Below are 18,518 nucleotides of genomic sequence, written 5' to 3'. Positions count from 1 at the left end.
CCTGCAATTTTCCCCCCACAATTATTTATCCAATTCCCTTTTGAAAGTTATTGTTGAAAGTATACACCTACCATTTTTAATAAAAAGTTGGTATCTCCAACAGCATAACAAAGACCGCCTATTCCACCTCCGTAACATCGCCCGTCTCCACCCTTGCCTCACCTCATCCGCTGCTAAAAACCCTCATCCATGCCTTTGTTACTTCTAGACTTGACTATTCCAACGCACTCCTGGCTGGCCTCCCACATTCCACCCTCCGTAAACTTGAGGTCATCCAAAACTCGGCTGCCCGTGCCCTAACTCGCACCAAGTCCCGTTCACCCATCACCCCCTGTGCTCGCTGACCTGCATTGGCTCCCGGTTAAGCAGCGCCTCGATTTCAAAATTCTCATCCTTGTTTTCAAATCCCTCCATGGCCTCGCCCCTCCCTATCTCTGTAACCTCCTCCAGCCCTACAACACCACCCACCACCCCCCCCACCCCCGAGATATCTGCACTCCTCTAATTCTGCCCTCTTGAGCATCCCTGATTATAATCGCTCCACCACTGGTGGCCGTGCCTTCTGTTGCCTAGGCCCTAAACTCTGGAATTCCCTGCCTAAACCTCTCCCCCTCGCTACCTCTTTCCTCCTTTAAGATGCTCCTTAAAACCGACCTCTTTGACCAAGCTTTTGGTCACCTGCCCTAATTTCTCCTTATGTGGCTCGGTGTCAAATTTTTTGCCTTATAATACTCCTGTGCAGCGCCTTGGGATGTTTTACTACATTAAAGGTGCTATATAAATACAAGTAGTTGTTGTTGTTGTATTTGTGCTGTATTTTTAAATTTACTTCACTTACCTTTTTACGGAAGGTTAATTTGCTCTCCAGTAGTTGTACTTGGTAACATTTTACGGAAGTGAAAAAGCAGCTCCTTACTGCAGTAACAGTACGCCTTCGCAGCTTCTGCTGCTTTTCACCATGTCCGTCCCCTTGCTATGTGAAAACCGTGCGTGGTTAAAAAAAAATGTGGCGCCGGGGAGTTGCCCAACTTCACCGGCTCTCGCTCTTCTTGTCTCCTAGTGTTGAACCAGCTGGAAGAGCTGCTAAGCGACATGAAGGCCGATGTGACCCGCCTCCCCTCCACGCTGTCGCGGGTCCCGCCAATCGCCGCTCGCCTTCAGATGTCGGAACGCAGCATCCTCAGCCGATTGGCCAACAAGGGCAGCGAGGCCACCAACACGCCGGTACGTCGCAGGGTAACCCCCTTTTTCCCCCCCCCCCCCCCCCCGCCGGCTTACTGACCGTTGATCTAACTGCAAATACCGCTCAAGCACCCTGCCCAGCCCCTCCTGCCCAGCTTAGATGCTTGTGGAAGAGTACAAGGCAAATCAGCCCTGTAAACCTGAACTGTTTTCATTGATTAGAACAACAGTAAATGCTGGAAACGCTCAGCAGGTCAGGCAGCATCTGTAGGGAGAGAAACAAGAGTTAACGTTTCAGGCCGATGACCCTTCATCACTGATCTCAGTCCCACCTGTTCGCTCCATGTCCCTCAGTCACTCCTATCTCAGAGCTGCATTGTCTCTTCAACCCATTTCCACTGTATACTGCAATGAACTTCCCTTTGAAACTTTTACAGGAGACTGTTGCCCCCGCTTACTCCTAAAACTATAATTTCTCACTTGGGTCCCATGGTATTTCAATTCATTTCACGTTAGATAGTTTCCCCAAATCAATTTTATTAATTCTAGAAACTGTGACTAGTTTGCCTGGAAGGACACTACTCAAACTTCTCTATTCATCAGCTTACTCGGACAGTGTAGAGGGAGCTTTACTCTGTATCTAACCAGTGCTGTACCTGCCCTGGGAGTGATTGATGGGACAGTGTAGAGGGAGCTTTACTCTGTATCTAACCCGTGCTGTACCTGCCCTGGGAGTGTTTGATGGGACAGTGTAGAGGGAGCTTTACTCTGTACCTAACCCGTGCTGTACCTACAGCATTTTTCATATTTAAATTTACAAAAAATAAACTTCAATCACACAAATGCTAACTAGTTGCGAGCTGTTCCTGAGCCTGAACGAACACATACAAAGTTGTAATTGCTTCAATATTCCCATGGTGGTGACGTGAGTGAGTGGCCTTGGCAGTCTTGCATGTACAGAACTAATGGGGCGAGTGACGTGGAGTTGGGCTCATGTGCCTCCTAGTGGACGCCATAGCTCCCTTTACACTGCCCCACAGTGGAGTAACGTCATAGTGGAAGTCCGGCATCTGCTCACTCTCTCAGCTCATGACCAGCTCTTTCTATCTGTCTATGGTGTAATAGGAATAAAATATATCTATATATTTTTTAGCTTGTATTTGCTTTTTGTTTCCCAGGCCTATCCGCCAGGCCCATATACGACTTCTCAAACCTACGGTGGCTCTTTTGGGCCATCCGCGCCTGTGAGCACGCCAGGGGGCCCGATGAATTTCAGTCAGGTGCCAGGAAGCTCCTTTGTAACAGGTTAGTGGCCTACAGAGGCATTTGCGATCTCTGATTGATTAACCAGTGGGTATGGTGGGCGTGCGAGGGGGGCCTTATTGGGTTGTTGTTATCGCATCTTCGCACTTCCCTTCGGAGAACAGTGTGAAGTAGAGGAAGGCTGATTTACAGTCTCGGCCGCGTCCTGAACACTCCTTTCATGGCCGTAACCACCTCTATAGCAGCTGATCGAGGTGGGAGGGGTTAGTCCTAGGCAGCGGGAGGGGTTTATGGGCTCCCACAACCCATACGATGAGGGGAGCCACCCACACCCACCGGACAGCAGCATCCCGCCGGATGTCAGCCCGGAATTCCGAGCCGGAGCTCCGGCCTCCACTCGCCAGGACTGTCTGAGGCAGGGTTCGGACTCTGCACCTTCTGACTCCGAGGTGGGAACGCTACCACTGCGTCAAAGGCTCCCTCTGCCGCCATGGGCAAGAGAGGGTCAGTATAGGCAAGGGGATGGGGGGCGAGGACAGAGAAGGCCATGATGGGTAAACAACGTACCCCTCAACACAAAATTGAAGGGAAGGGGTTAACGTCACCGCAAGCTGGCCTGTTTTCGCCCCTTGTGTACGGGATCCATGACGTAAAGGGCACGGTGCATGGAGCCACACCTGGGCAAGGCATCGCTCGGCGTGCATTGTTGCTTGACCTGCGTCCTTGGCCTGTGCTGCGTTAGCTGATCCCAGCCGAGCTGACGCAGACGATCAACAGCACCTCTGCCCTAGGAGAGAAATCGCTCCGGGCTTCCTGCTCCTCGTGCAGTAAGAACCCCCTCCCCCTCAGGATAGATGAGGCATGTGTTGTGTTAGAGGTGATAACATATACCAGGAGAGTGTCAGCCAATGTTCACTGTTCTACGCAGGGATACCGCGGTGATCCCTGTGAGGGATTCAGATGGTGGTCTGACTTGAGAGTGATTTCTATCTGGACCCCTAAAACGGAATCGGCAACTATCTCAGCCCCTGGCATGTGGTTTATTAGGTCTAGTATATAATGTATGTGCCGGGCACTAGTGAACGCTTAAAATCAAACTTTTTCACGTGCTAACATCCGGGTTTAAGAGTGCGACAATCTTGGCCAATTGGCAGTAACCACATCCAAACCTGAAGGTCCCAGGTTCAGTGGTTGCTCTGTGGTGAGCTCGCTGATAATTCAGCTGGAGTAGTGGTAAAGCGGGGGTGGGGGATGCAGTACAATGGGCCTTGGCGTCGCCGAGCTAGGGGGTTGGCTAACTCCTGATCACTGACCCCCCTTTCTCCCCCCCCCCCCCCCCACTGATCACTGACCCCACCCCGACCCCTTCCTGAAAGGTGTGTGTGTGTGTACGTGGCTGTCCGTGATGTATCCTCCCTCCAGCCACTAGCCTGCTGACACCCCGTGCCTCAGCTCGCGCCTGGCAAGGCGCTGGCCATTGGACAAGCCCCTGCTGCACACTCTACTCCAGCACGAGCCAGGGGAGAAGCGGAAGGGGATAAGGAAGCACGCGGGCGGCGGTTGTAACGTCGCCCCGAAACAGTAGCCTCATCTGTCCGTTGTCACTGGGAAGCTGGCACATGCAGTATATACTATGTGGAGATTAACACATGCACAATATTTATAAAATGACAACCCCAGGCTCCAAACGGTTGGCTTTAATACACCGGACAGGCCCTCTCTCGACATTTGGCACCCAGCCCCCATCCCTTATTCATTCTCATCCTTTGGCCTGTGCAGGGAAGGATAGCTTTCAAAGTGGAGTTTTCTCTCGAGAGCAGCGCGGTGCGATCACACTGCCGGCTGGCTGGATTAAGTCCCTTAGCACAATGTCAGCGCAGAGTGTCTCGCTTTGAATTGAGAGAGTCCGTGAAATCAGTAGGGACGCTGGAAATGGCCATTCGACCCCCCTCCGTTTTGGGTGATCCCAACTCCACAAACCTGCGATCTTGTTGCATACTCCTTTAATCAAGAACGGTAGTATAGTAGTTATATTACTGGACTAGTAATCCAGAGGCCTGGACTAATGATCCGGAGTTCAACTCTCACCATGGATTTGAATACACGGCTGGGGAATTTAAAATTCAGTTGAATAAAAAGCTAGCATCAGTAATGGTGACCATGTAACTATCGGATTGTCTTAAAAACCCATCTGGTTCACTAATGAAGGAAATCTACACCCGGTCTGGCCTATATGTGACTCAGACCCACGGCAATGTGGTTGACTATTAGCAAGCCACTCGGTTGTCAAGAAGGCGGCTCACCACCACTTTCCCAAGGGCACTGTCCCAGAAGAAACGCTTCAAGGACACCCTCAAAGCCTCCTTGAAAAAGTGCAACATCCCACCGACACCTGGGAATCCCTGGCCCAAGATCTCACAAAGTGAGGAGAAGCATCCGGGAAGGCGCCGAACACCTCGAGTCGCTTCGGCCGGGAGTAAGCGGAAGCAAGCGCAAACAGCGGAAGGAGCGCACTTCAACCCAAGCACCCCACCCGCCCGCCCCTTCAACCACCGTCTGCCCCACCTGTGACAGAGACTGTAGGTCCCGCATTGGACTCATCAGTCACCTGAGAACTCCTTTCTAGTGTGGAAGCAAGTCATCCTCGGCTCTGAGGCACTGCCTAAGAAGGAGGGCAATTAGGGATGGGCAATAAATGCTGGCCTTGCCAGCGACGCCCACATCCCATGAATTAATTAAAAAAACACCCTCAAACATGTAGAAAACTCCTCCTCCCCTCCCAGTGTAGAAACTGTAGTTTCTATGACCTTCTCTGCTAACTCATCCCGGAGAGACAATTTCCTGAATGAACAGAGGGAGAATCCTGTGTGGACTCCCTGCCTGGATCCCCATCTCTGGCATACGAGATCTACCCCCCCCCCCCCCAATCCCAGTGTAGAATTTTACAGCACAAACAGGCCATTCGGCCCAACTGGTCCGTGCCAGTGTTTATGCTCCACACGAGCTTCCTCCCACCCCTACTTCATCTCACCCTATCAGCACCTCCTATTCCTTTCTCCCTCGTGTACTTATCCAGCTTCCCCTTAAATCCCTCATTCGCCTCAACCACTTCCCTGTGGTAGCGAGTTCCACATTCTCACCACTCTCTGGGTGAAGAAGTTTCTCCTCAATTCCCTATTGGATTTATTAGTGACTATCTTATATTGATGGCCCCTAGTTCTGGTCTCCCCCACAAGTGGGAACATCTTCTCTACGTCTACCCTATCGAACCCCTTCATAATTCTAAAGACCTCTCTCAGGTCAACCCCCCCCCCCCCCCCCCCCCCCCCCTCAGCCTTCTCTTTTCTGGAGAAATGATCCCCAGCCTGTTCAGCCTTTCCTGATGGTTATAACCTCTCAGTTCTGGTATCATCCTTTATAAATAAAGATGAATACATCTATTCATTTTTACATGACACGGTTCTGCCTCTTTACTCATAGCTTCCCCCCCACCCCTCCCATGTTCTGAACCCTGAACCAACTGGGATCTATTCCCTCCATAATGCTGAAAACTTCAATCGGGCACAGAAGTCTCCTCCATTTCCAATGAGAACCAGCCCCTGCTCCCTTCACTGCTCTGCAGCTGGTACTCTGGCTGTCGCCCCTCGGGGGATGGTGATGGCCTTTGAGCAGCCGACACAGGCCGGTCGGTGCTGCCCGCAGTACTCCAGACGGGGGCCCTTGCTGTACATCCCGTTTTGTGTCCCACGTTCTTTCATTCTGCCAGTTAAAAACCCGGTACCTTGTTTACATAGGATATACGGCACAGAAACAGGCCATTCGGCCCAACCAGTCCATACCGGCGTTTATGCTCCACTCGAGCCTCCTCCCGTCTTTCCTCATCTAACTCTATCAGCATAACCCTCTATTCCCTTCTCCCTCATATGCTTATCTAGCCTCCCCTTAAATGTATCTATACTATTCGCTTCAACCACTCCCTGTGGTAGCGAGTTCTACATTCTCACCACTCTCTGGGTGAAGAAGTTTCTTCTGAATTCCCTATTGGATTTCTTGGTGACTATCTTATATTGATGGCCTCTGGTTTTGCTCTTCCCCACAAGTGGAAACATTCTCTCTGTATCCGCTCTATCAAAACCTTTCATAATTTTAAAGACCTCTATTAGGTCACCCCTCTCTTTTCAAGAGAAAAGAGACCCAGCCTGTTCATCCTTTCCTGATGGGTATAACCTCGCAGTTCTGGTATCATCCTTGTAAATCTTCTCTGCACCCTCTCCAGTGCCTCAATATCCTTTTTATAATATGGCGACCAGAACTGTACACAGCACTCCAAGTGTGGTCTAACCAAGGTTCGATAACTTGTTTGCCTGTCCCTCCGTCTCCCCCACCCCCAGCCTTCCGTTCACCTTTGACCTGTGTGTGTGTGTGTGTGTTGCAAGTAAAATGGCTGCTCTCAGCGAGTGAGAAAAGATCCCTCTGAAATGTCCTGACCCTGCGTGTGAAAGAAATTAGACAGAAACAACATTTCCCGAGTGCTCGTTTCGTTGTCGGATCAGGACGCACAGACCGGGAAAGGCCCGAGATTCGATCCCTAGCGTGTGCTGGGTGACCTGATCTCACCCAGGGGCCAGCGGTCGTGGTGCGCCAGTTGGCCTCCGCACCTCTGGGCTGGGCCGGGCATCTCGGCCATTGATTTCAATGCCAGCAACCCTGCTCTGGAAAGTGCATGCGTGGACACTGGGTAGATCAGGATCAGCGCTGTTGATGCCTTCCACAGTTCAATGCCAGAGTCCTGCCGTTGCTCATTGAAGCACACCACAAGGGTCAGCTTCTTGGGGTTTGGCGGGAGGGGTGGGGTGAGTCGAAACAAAACTAAAAGCGTGAATTGATGCTGGGAGTGTCCTGTGTGTTAAACAGATGTGTTGGAGTCTGGTGTCTCCTATCGGCTTGGTTTTTGCACTAACAAAAGGGTTGTTCCTTTTTTTTCCTTCCTTACCCATCTTTCCCTTCCTAACCTTCCTTTTTTCCTTCTTTCCTATCTCTTCCGTCCTTCCTGTCTTTTATTTCCTCCCTTTCTTTTCCTTCCCTTTCTTTCCCTTCCATTCTGTACAAGACCCTGTACAGTTCCCCCCACCAGTGAGCATTCAGCTTCCCGCTTCTGGAGCGCACCCAAGCCGGGGGCACCTCATCCTCCCGCAGCCTTTTCCGCAGCCTCCCACCCAGAGGCCCATCTCTTTCAGTAACGGCAAGCTTCCTACTAACACGCTGGGAACCGCAGGTGCAGCATCAACTACCATCCCACTCACACCCGTGTGTCTCGCTCCTCACGAGAGCTGGTGCTTTTTAAGCGCTGCGTCTCATCCCATCTGTCTTTTTGCATGTTCAGCAGGGTTGAAGGGGAGACTTTCACCATCAGGACGCCTTTTAATAGTACATCGCGGCATCTCTCCCGACGGTTAAGACGGCCCGGACCAGAAACCGTCCCACAGGATCGGGCTCCCGACTGTGATGTCCGCCATAGTTGAATAGCCTGACAAAGCACACTGCTTGGGTGAGGTGGCGGAGGGCGGCCTGCCACCCCTGGAACTGTGGTGCCCCCGCCGCAAGGTCTCGGCGCCTTTCAGGAGAGGAGAAAAGCAGTAAACCCAAAACCACCCGCCTCGCCCCCAAAAACAAAACACACCTACTTTGCCTCTGTCTATGCCTTTAGCTCTTTCCACGCACGGCGCAGCCCTACAGCAGCCAAGAGAGTGAGCGCAGAGACCTTTGGCAGGCCTCTAATGGCACCCCTACTTGTCCCTCGCCCGCAGAGAGGTGCCAACTCTGCAGTCGGCACCTCCCGTAGCCACGGTCCAGAGCTCCCTGCGGGGGGGGAACGTGGTTGAGGCAGCCACGTTCTTCCCTGCTCAGCTACCGTGTTTATCTGTATCGCCTTCCCCAAAATGTTCAGCAAGTCCCGACCGCTGTCAGTGGAGAAACTACCGAGCCAAATCGCGTGCACGAGTCAAACTAACGCGCGCATGTGACGGGATGACTAAAGGCCTGCCTCTTGGGTTAACCTGCGTCACTGCCATTCGGCCAGCTCCCTAACGACCATCAGGAGGTGTGTAGCCATTACCCAGTTGAGAGTTTATTAAAACTGTGCCGTTAATTGACTCTCTTCCCCACCCTGAGCGATTTAGTTTTGAGATCTCTGTTCAAGGAGATCCAGTAACAAGAGTGTTAAAGTTCCTTGCCGTTTCCTTCACGAGTCCTGCTGGTGAGAGTTCTATCCCAATACCTGCTTGCTCACTACCATTTGTTTAATCACTGGTCCTCGTCCACGGGACAGCTCCCGAGCCTGATTCACCCCCCCGGGCGGCCCAGGCTCGGTCAGTTGACCAGCTTTTACTCGCTGACGCTGAAATCTTATTTCGTAAACTTTGCATGGTTGCCGGTGTACCTTTAACTATAGTGAAGCAGTACCGTGAACAGTGTCGCAGAAAGCACAGCTCACAACCACGTCATATGTTAAAATCGTAGTGATTATTGACACCGCACGGTTTAGGGTAGGGTATGCGGGCAGTAGGGTTAGGGTTGGAACTAGCTAGAGGTTGAACGCATCACCTGTTCTCGTGACATGTCCACTCTTCTTAAACCAATGCCTGTGTTGAAATAGTTAACAGAGGAACATCATCTGCATTATGAGGGGCCTAGATAGAGTGGAAAGGAAGGACCTATTTCCCTTCGCAGAGAGGACAATAACCGGGGGCATAGATTTAAAGTAATTGGTTGAAGAATTAGAGGGGAGTTGAGATATTTTTCACCCAGAGGGTGGTGGAGCTCTGGAACTCACTGCCTGAAAGGGTGGTAGAGGCAGAAACCCTCATCGCACTTAAAAAGTACTTGGATATGCACTTGAAGTGCCGTAACCTACAGGGCTGCGGACCAAGAGCTGGAAAGTGGAATTAGGCTGGATAGCTCTTTTTTGGCTGGCACGGACACGATGGGCCGAATGGTCTCCTGTGCCATAAATTTCTATGACTAGGGTTACTGTGCGTAATCTTTAGCTTCTAGACATCAGTAGTAGGGAAAGTGCTAGAATCTATTATTAAGGACATGGTAACAGGGCACTTAGAAAGTAATAATAGGATTGGGCAGAGTCAGCACAGATTTATGAAAGGGAAATTGTGTTTGACAAATCTGAGAGAGTTTTTAAAGGTTGTAACTAGCAGGATAGATAAGGGGGAACCAGTGGATGTAGTGTATTTAGATTTTCAGAAGGCATTCGATAAGGTGCCACACAAGAGGTTATTAAACAAAATCAGGGCTCATGGGATTGGATTGAGGATTGGTTAACGGAAGTAAACCGAGAGTAGGAATAAATGGGTCATTTTTGGGTTGGCAGGCTGTAACTAGTGGGGTACCGCAAGGATCAGTGCTTGGGCCTCAGCTATTCACAATCTACATCAATGATTTGGATGAGGGGACCAAATGTAATATATCCAAGTTTGCTGCTGATACAAAGCTGGGTGGGAATGTAAGTTGTGAGGAGGATGCGAGGAGGCTTCAAGGGGATATAGACAGGTTAAACAAGTGGGCAATAACATGGCAAATGGAATATAATGTGGAGAAATGTGAAGTTATCCACTTTGGTAGGAAAAATAGAAAAGCAAGAGTATTTTTAAAATGGTAAGAGATTGGGAAATGTTGGTGTTTAAAGGGACCTGGGTGTCCTTGTACACAAATCACTGAAAGTTAACATGCAGGCGCAGCAAGCAATTAGGAAAGTAAATGGTATGTTGGCCTTTATTACAAAAGGATTTGAGTATAAGAGTAAAGACGTCTTACTGCAATTCTATAGGGCCCTGGTGAGACTACACCTGGAGTATTGTGTACAGTTTTGGTCTCCTTACCTAAGGAAGGATATACTTGCCATAGAGGGAGTACAACGAAGGTTCACCAGACTGGTTCCTGAGATGGGGGGATTGTCCTTTGAGGAGAGATTGAGTAGACTAGACCTATATTCTCTAGAGTTTAGAAGAATGAGAGGTGATCTCATTGAAACATACAATATTCTTACCGGGCTTGACAGGGTAGATGCAGGGAGGATGTTTCCCCTGGCTGGGGAGTCTAGAACCAGGGGTCACAGTCTCCGAAAAAGGGGTCAGCCATTTAGGACTGAGATGAGGAGAAATTTCTTCACTCAGAGGGTGGTGAATCTTTGGAATGGCGGAGCAGGCTCAAATGGCCTACTCCTGCTCCTATTTCTTATGTTCTTAGACACTTACTAGGAATAATAGACCGGAATATTTCACTCAGGACTGTATAAAGTGTGAATAATGAGTTAGGTTAGTGTTTAGCGGTTGGGGTTAAGATTAGAAACCTTTTGTTTTTGATTATTATTTTGCTGAGGTGTGTATAAAGTGGGAATAACTAGATGATTCAAAATTCCTGAACATTTTTCCATTGGCCTCTGAGAAATGGTCGCTCCTCGGGGATTGAGTGAAGGGGAGGCTGGGGTCGTCTGTGGCACTTACTGTCTCTCCCGATGGTGCCTTGGGCTTAACCAGTGTGTAGCTGTGCTGCACAGACCGGGAAGGCCCCAGATCAGATCCCCAGTCTGTGCTGAGTTAGCTGACCTCTGCAGGGGCAGCAACAATATGCCTCGGTGTCCTGGATCACGGGGGAGTTAAATCTGCCAGGTTTCCCACTCTGAGTTGTTGCCCAGCGCTTCCTACTGGAAAGTGTTTGCGTGGACATCAGGTGAGGTCAGGACAGTGATGCCCTCTGGGATCCAATACTCTACCAACACCATCTCGGTTCTCGTGAAGAACAGCAACTTGTACAAGTAGAATTAAAACCTGAACTTCCAGGCCTCCCGGTGGATCTGTAGCCTGCCCCTGCAGGTGAATCTGAAGCCTGCTCCTCCAAGGCGATCTGAAGCCTGCTCCTCCAGGTAGATCTGAAGCCTGCTCCTCCAGGTGGATCTGAAGCCTGCTCCTCCAGGTGGATCTGAAGCCTGCTCCTCCAGGTGGATCTGAAGCCTGCTCCTCCAGGTGGATCTGAAGCCTGCTCCTCCAGGTGGATCTGAAGCCTGCTCCTCCAGGTGGATCTGAAGCCTGCTCCTCCAGGTGGATCTGAAGCCTGCTCCTCCAGGTGGATCTGAAGCCTGCTCCTCCAGGTGGATCTGAAGCCTGCTCCTCCAGGTGGATCTGAAGCCTGCTCCTCCAGGTGGATCTGAAGCCTGCTCCTCCAGGTGGATCTGAAGCCTGCTCCTCCAGGTGGATCTGAAGCCTGCTCCTCCAGGTGGATCTGAAGCCTGCTCCTCCAGGTGGATCTGAAGCCTGCTCCTCCAGGTGGATCTGAAGCCTGCTCCTCCAGGTGGATCTGAAGCCTGCTCCTCCAGGTGGATCTGAAGCCTGCTCCTCCAGGTGGATCTGAAGCCTGCTCCTCCAGGTGGATCTGAAGCCTGCTCCTCCAGGTGGATCTGAAGCCTGCTCCTCCAGGTGGATCTGAAGCCTGCTCCTCCAGGTGGATCTGAAGCCTGCTCCTCCAGGTGGATCTGAAGCCTGCTCCTCCAGGTGGATCTGAAGCCTGCTCCTCCAGGTGGATCTGAAGCCTGCTCCTCCAGGTGGATCTGAAGCCTGCTCCTCCAGGTGGATCTGAAGCCTGCTCCTCCAGGTGGATCTGAAGCCTGCTCCTCCAGGTGGATCTGAAGCCTGCTCCTCCAGGTGGATCTGAAGCCTGCTCCTCCAGGTGGATCTGAAGCCTGCTCCTCCAGGTGGATCTGAAGCCTGCTCCTCCAGGTGGATCTGAAGCCTGCTCCTCCAGGTGGATCTGAAGCCTGCTCCTCCAGGTGGATCTGAAGCCTGCTCCTCCAGGCCTCCAAGGAGATCTGAAGCCTGCTCCTCCAGGCCTCCAAGGAGATCTGAAGCCTGCTCCTCCAGGCCTCCAAGGAGATCTGAAGCCTGCTCCTCCAGGCCTCCAAGGAGATCTGAAGCCTGCTCCTCCAGGCCTCCAAGGAGATCTGAAGCCTGCTCCTCCAGGTGGCTCTGAAGCCTGCCCCTCCAGGCCTCCAGGTAGATCTGAAGCCTGCTCCTCCAGGCCTCCAGGTAGATCTGAAGCCTGCTCCTCCAGGTGGCTCTGAAGCCTGCGCCTCCAGGTAGATCTGCAAGCCTGTCCCTCCAGATAGATCTGAAGCCTGCTCCTCCAGGTAGATCTGAAGCCTGCTCCTCCAGGCCTCCAGGTAGATCTGAAGCCTGCTCCTCCAGGTGGCTCTGAAGCCTGCCCCTCCAGGCCTCCAGGTAGATCTGCAAGCCTGTCCCTCCAGATAGATCTGAAGCCTGCTCCTCCAGGCCTCCAGGTAGATCTGAAGCCTGCTCCTCCAGGCCGCCAGGTAGATCTGAAGCCTGCTCCTTCAGGTGGCTCTGAAGCCTGCTCCTCCAGGTAGATCTGAAGCCTGCTCCTTCAGGTGGCTCTGAAGCCTGCCCCTCAAGGTAGATCTGAAGCCTGTCCCTCCAGGTAGATCTGCAAGCCTGTCCCTCCAGGTAGATCTGAAGCCTGCGCCTCCAGGTAGATCTGAAGCCTGCTCCTCCAGGCCTCCAGGTAGATCTGAAGCCTGCTCCTCCAGGCCTCCAGTTAGATCTGAAGCCTGTCCCTCCAGGTAGATCTGAAGCCTGCTCCTCCAGGTAGATCTGAAGCCTGCTCCTCCAGGCCTCCAGGTAGATCTGAAGCCTGCTCCTCCAGGTGGCTCTGAAGCCTGCCCCTCCAGGCCTCCAGGTAGATCTGCAAGCCTGTCCCTCCAGATAAATCTGAAGCCTGCTCCTCCAGCCCTCCAGGTAGATCTGAAGCCTGCTCCTCCAGGCCTCCAGGTAGATCTGAAGCCTGCTCCTCCAGGTAGATCTGAAGCCTGCTCCTCCAGGCCGCCAGGTAGATCTGAAGCCTGCTCCTTCAGGTGGCTCTGAAGCCTGCTCCTCCAGGTAGATCTGAAGCCTGCTCCTTCAGGTGGCTCTGAAGCCTGCCCCTCAAGGTAGATCTGCAAGCCTGTCCCTCCAGGTAGATCTGAAGCCTGCTCCTCCAGGTAGATCTGAAGCCTGCTCCTCCAGGCCTCAAGGTAGATCTGAAGCCTGCGCCTCCAGGTAGATCTGAAGCCTGCGCCTCCAGGTAGATCTGAAGCCTGCTCCTCCAGGCCTCCAGTTAGATCTGAAGCCTGTCCCTCCAGGTAGATCTGAAGCCTGCTCCTCCAGGCCTCCAGGTAGATCTGAAGCCTGCTCCTCCAGGCCTCCAGGTAGATCTGAAGCCTGCTCCTCCAGGCCTCCAGTTAGATCTGAAGCCTGTCCCTCCAGGTAGATCTGAAGCCTGCTCCTCCAGGCCTCCAGGTAGATCTGAAGCCTGCTCCTCCAGGCCTCCAGGTAGATCTGAAGCCTGCTCCTTCAGGCCTCCAGGTAGATCTGAAGCCTGCTCCTCCAGGCCTCCAGGTAGATCTGAAGCCTGCTCCTCCAGGTAGATCTGAAGCCTGCTCCTTCAGGCCTCCAGGTAGATCTGAAGCCTGCTCCTTCAGGCCTCCAGGTAGATCTGAAGCCTGCTCCTCCAGGCCTCCAGGTAGATCTGAAGCCTGCTCCTCCAGGCCTCCAGTTAGATCTGAAGCCTGTCCCTCCAGGTAGATCTGAAGCCTGCTCCTCCAGGCCTCCAGGTAGATCTGAAGCCTGCTCCTCCAGGCCTCCAGGTAGATCTGAAGCCTGCTCCTCCAGGTAGATCTGAAGCCTGCTCCTCCAGGCCTCCAGGTAGATCTGAAGCCTGCTCCTCCAGGTAGATCTGAAGCCTGCTCCTTCAGGCCTCCAGGTAGATCTGAAGCCTGCTCCTTCAGGCCTCAAGGTAGATCTGAAGCCTGCTCCTCAAGGTAGATATGTGGGCAGTGGGGGTGGGGGAGAATTGAACCTGGTGTAGGACTGGTGCTTTCACCCACTGGTTCATCACCGGGTCTGAATAACCTTGACTTTGCTTTCTGGGGTGCGTCCACGCCTTGCAAATATAGTATTAGAGATTGCGAATTGCTCAACACCAGTGCCATACCATTTACTGAAACTACCAGTATCTAAATTAAACATAACATCACATGACTAATGTGTTATTGTAGGCCTGCTGGTACACAGTGCGTTCCCGGCTCTTGCCACTAGATGCTGCAAGTGAGCTGGGGAAGTGCTGGCAGTGGCTCCAGGGACAGTGTGATACTGCAGCAACGATAATCCCTGCTCTGCGCGAGGGAGCGCTCTGCTCCTCCTTGCCTCAGATTTCTCCCCCACCTCTCCTGAAGGCACCGGCACTTGCTGCCAGCTGGATCACGTGGGGTCTGGCCGCTCCACGGCAGCTCGAGTTTGGGCAGGCAGTTCAGCCCTGAAGGCATCACAGCCGAGACCGATCCTGTTCTCTGTTCTCAATCAATGCCGTTTTCGCCCAACCTCACCACATAGCACTCGTCCCTACATGCAGAGAGACAGACTAGACACACACAGACAGAAGCGCGTGCACACAGGCAGACAGACGCGCTCACGAGACCAATTGCAGCAACCACCGCACTCCTCAATTTTTCACTGGCGGGGGGAGGAGGGTCGGTAACCAGAGGACACATATTTAAGGTCATTGGCAAAAGAACCAGAGGGGGGAAATGAGAATTTATTTACTCAGCGAGTTATGATGATCTGGAACGCACTGCCTGAAAGGGCGGTGGAAGCAGATTCAATAGTAGCTTTCAACAGGGAATTGGATAAATACTTGAAAAGGCAAAAAAGTTTACAGGGCTGTGGGGAAAGAGCAGGGGGTGAGTGGGACTAATTGGAGAGCTGTACCAAAGAGTCGGTACAGGCACGACAGGCCGAATGTCTGTTGTGCAGGTAACTATCACACTGGCAAGGTGTCCCGTGTGTATTCTGTCAGTGCATTGAGTATCGACAGATGACGGTTTCACAAAAGGTGTGCAGGTTCTGGCGATGTAAACATTGACTTCAATACTAGGTGAGCAATACAATTCTAGCTCCGTGTGTTTGTGTGTGTGTGTCATAACCCACAGGTCATAAAACCCTGAGCTATAGGCTGAACGGGTGCTGGGATTTTTCAAAAAGCCTCTTGGAAAACCTGGCCTGGATTCCCCTGGTAACCTTGACCTGGAGAGCCCCAGATTGAGCCTCCCAGTCTGGGAGATCTCAATTGGGGTGCTACAATTAGCCACAGTGCCTTTGTGTGTGTGTGTGTGTGTGTGTGGGGTGTTGGGGATTTTGGGCGGGGGGGAAGGGAGTTCTGACAAGGCTCTGTACTGCGGTTCGATGTGTGTATCTGTTTGGTCTCAGAGGGTGGTGAATCTTTGGAATTCTCTGCCCCAGAGAGCTGTGGAGACGGAGTCAGTGAATATATTCAAGGCGGAGATTGACAGACATTTGAACTACAGGGGAGTCCAGGGGTTCGGGGAGAGAGCGGGAAAGTGGAGTTGAGGCCAAGATTGGATCAGCCATGATCTTATTGAATGGCGGAGCAGGCTCGAGGGGCCGATTGGCCTACTCCTGCTCCTGTTTCTTATGTTCTTATGGTCGCAGAGTTCCAGCTGTTTCAGTGCATCGGTGTGTTTAAACCGCTTGGTATGGTGGTGTCTTTACCATTCATCGTGCACCATTATTCATCTGTGTTAGGTGGGAGGGGGAATCAGTGCTTTCAGTCCAAGTGTTCGTCGATTGAAAGCCTTCCACATCCTTATTTTATCAGTCTGCCACTAACGGCTGCCATTGAAAGCTATACAGAACAGAGGGTCCCCAGGTGCGATGGCCAGTCTGTGGGGAGGCAGCATTGGCGGGAGCTCCAACTGGCCACAGTACACCTGGGCCAGGGCAGGCAGGATTCCAGCTCCCGATCACTGGTCACCAGAGACACCTGGGAGTTGCAGATACGGGGATTGGTATTGGCTGCACTGCCCCTCCCACGTTCACTCCAGTGGGCCCCGCATGGGTCCGCTCCTCTAGAGAAGGGTAGCCGCCAGGCTTTACCCAGTCTGACCGCAGTCTTGCCACTGCACGGAAAGACTCCCGATGCCCTTCTGAAGTGGCCCAGCGCAGGTGTAAATGGCCCAGTCATCGTATGACGAGGCAACTAGGGTACGGGCAATAAATGCCAGCAGAGGCCCTATTATAGGAACAGGCGGAGGCCATTCAGCCCCTCGAGTCTGTTCCACCATTCAGTGAGATCATGGCTGATCTGTATCTTAACTCTGTCCACCCGCCTTGGTTTTGTAACCCTCAATACCCATGCTGAACAAAAATCTATCGATCTCAGTTTTGAAATTTTCAATTGACCCCCTAGGCTCGACTTTTTGGGGGAGCGAGTTCCAGATTTCCGCAACCCCTTTGTGTGAAGAAGTGTTTCCTGACATCACCCCTGAATGGCCTGGCTTTCATTTTAATGTTATGCCCCCTTGTTCTGGACTCCCCCCACCCACCAGTGGAAATAGCTACCCTATCAACTCCTTTAATCGTCTTAAACACCTCAATTAGATCGCCCCTTAATCTTCGATAATCGAGAGAATACAAGCCTCGTCTATGCAACCTGCCCTCATAATTTAACCCTCTTAGCCTGCGGTATCATTCTGGTGAATCCCACTCCAAGGCCAGTATATCCTCCCTGAGGTGCGATGCTCAGAACTGATCACAGTTACTCCAGGTGGGGTCTAACCAGAGCTTCGGCCCCAGACTTCTTGACACAGAGCAGCAGGCCTTGAAATAAGGATGTAGAAGGCCGAAGAGAGTATCTGGGTCCTTAACTGGAAAGTACCTGCTAGAGAGTTACCAGCTCTACTGAAAATGTCCTGTCAACGGGACGTGACTGGTTACATCTTGATTGATCACTCTCTCTCTCTCCCTCTTTTCCTTCCCCTCTTTTCTCAGCATCCAACGGTCCTTCTGCCTTAGAGAAAAAGGAGAGTGGCAAGGACGGAGCGAATGTGGATAAGAAGGAAGAGAAGAGCGGGGAAATAATATGCATCGATGACTGACCCCGTCCCCACCCCCTCCGCCCTACCCTCAACGCTGGTTGTGTTTATATTTTATGTTTTGCGAGAGGAAACACAAGACTAAAGATATCCTTCGAGTGTGTTTGACGCCCCAGACTATGTGTGTATGTGTGTGTGTGTGTGGGAAGGGGGGGGATTATTCCTCCTGAAGATGGGTAAATGATGTATTAGCCACTCCTCTAACCCCCCAACTCCAAAGAGACGGCACGATTAGGGTTCAAAACACTGGTGGGAATAGTCACTGTGTCGATCTGCGTTGGTGATCTTGGCTCTCAGTAATTTTAGAAATGGCTGCGGAACCATTTTTTCCCCAGTGACTGATTCCTCTTTCCCACCCCTCCCCCAGTCCCGACGGCCTCCCTCCCGTACAGCTGCACTGTGAACGGCTGTGGAAATGAAAGTGAGCAGAATCTAAATGAGCCAACCTGCTCATTGGTGGCTTAACTGTCAGGTGCGGCGTTGGAACGAGACAGACCAGATTAAACCCTTGCGCTGAGTTAGCCGGTCTCAGAGCAGCCACGGTGGGAGTAAGGGGGTTACAAATTGGCCTCTGGGATTCTGAGGTGGGGTGGGGGGGGGGAAACAGCCCCCTTCCAACGTTGCCCCTCTGCTGGAAAACCTGCATTGTGGACTGGTCGACCACAGGCGGCATCACGCTCCAGCCTCAACTTGTCCAACGAAGACAAGTTCGTGCTCTGTGGTGCAGCCCGTGGCCGAATAGCCCACATTGGGCCGGCTCATGCACGATTGGCTGCAGTAGCGAGAGCGCTGCCGTGGAACTGTAAGCCAGTAAGGTGTCGGGAGGTGGGGGGGGCGGGTGTGGGGGAGAGGGGAAAATAAAGGGAGGGTGGGGTGAAGGAATTTGGTGCCGCCCAGCCCGGTATATGGTGATGTGCTCTGATGGTATCCACAGCATGCAGAGGCCTATTGTAGATTGGTTTCTTTAGGTACTCCCTGTACATTGGATGGGGTGGAGGGCGGGGCAGGGGGGGATGGAACAGAGGGAAAGAGTTAATCTTGCGACGGGTGTAGGATGCTGCAGCTT

At 52.2% G+C, this 18,518-nt stretch overlaps 1 protein-coding gene across 1 annotated transcript in view; it reads left to right on the top strand.

The window, feature by feature from the left end:
* Window positions 1-17,555, top strand: part of LOC147090497 (ATP-dependent chromatin remodeler CHD3-like) — a 136,317-nt gene extending 118,762 nt beyond the window's left edge. Inside the window, 3 exon segments of the mRNA XM_085977262.1 lie at window positions 1,061-1,224; window positions 2,361-2,487; window positions 17,349-17,555. Of these exon segments, the coding sequence (XP_085833388.1) occupies window positions 1,061-1,224; window positions 2,361-2,487; window positions 17,349-17,455 (398 nt within the window). The 3' untranslated portion in view covers window positions 17,456-17,555.
* The last annotated feature ends 963 nt before the right edge of the window (window positions 17,556-18,518 follow it).

Source organism: Somniosus microcephalus, unplaced genomic scaffold, assembly GCF_052327205.1.
Source record: "Somniosus microcephalus isolate GS21.2 unplaced genomic scaffold, FLI_Smic_1.0 unresolved_chr4, whole genome shotgun sequence".
Classification (NCBI taxonomy): Eukaryota; Metazoa; Chordata; class Chondrichthyes; order Squaliformes; family Somniosidae; genus Somniosus; species Somniosus microcephalus.
This window is presented reverse-complemented; position numbering and strand designations above follow the sequence as displayed.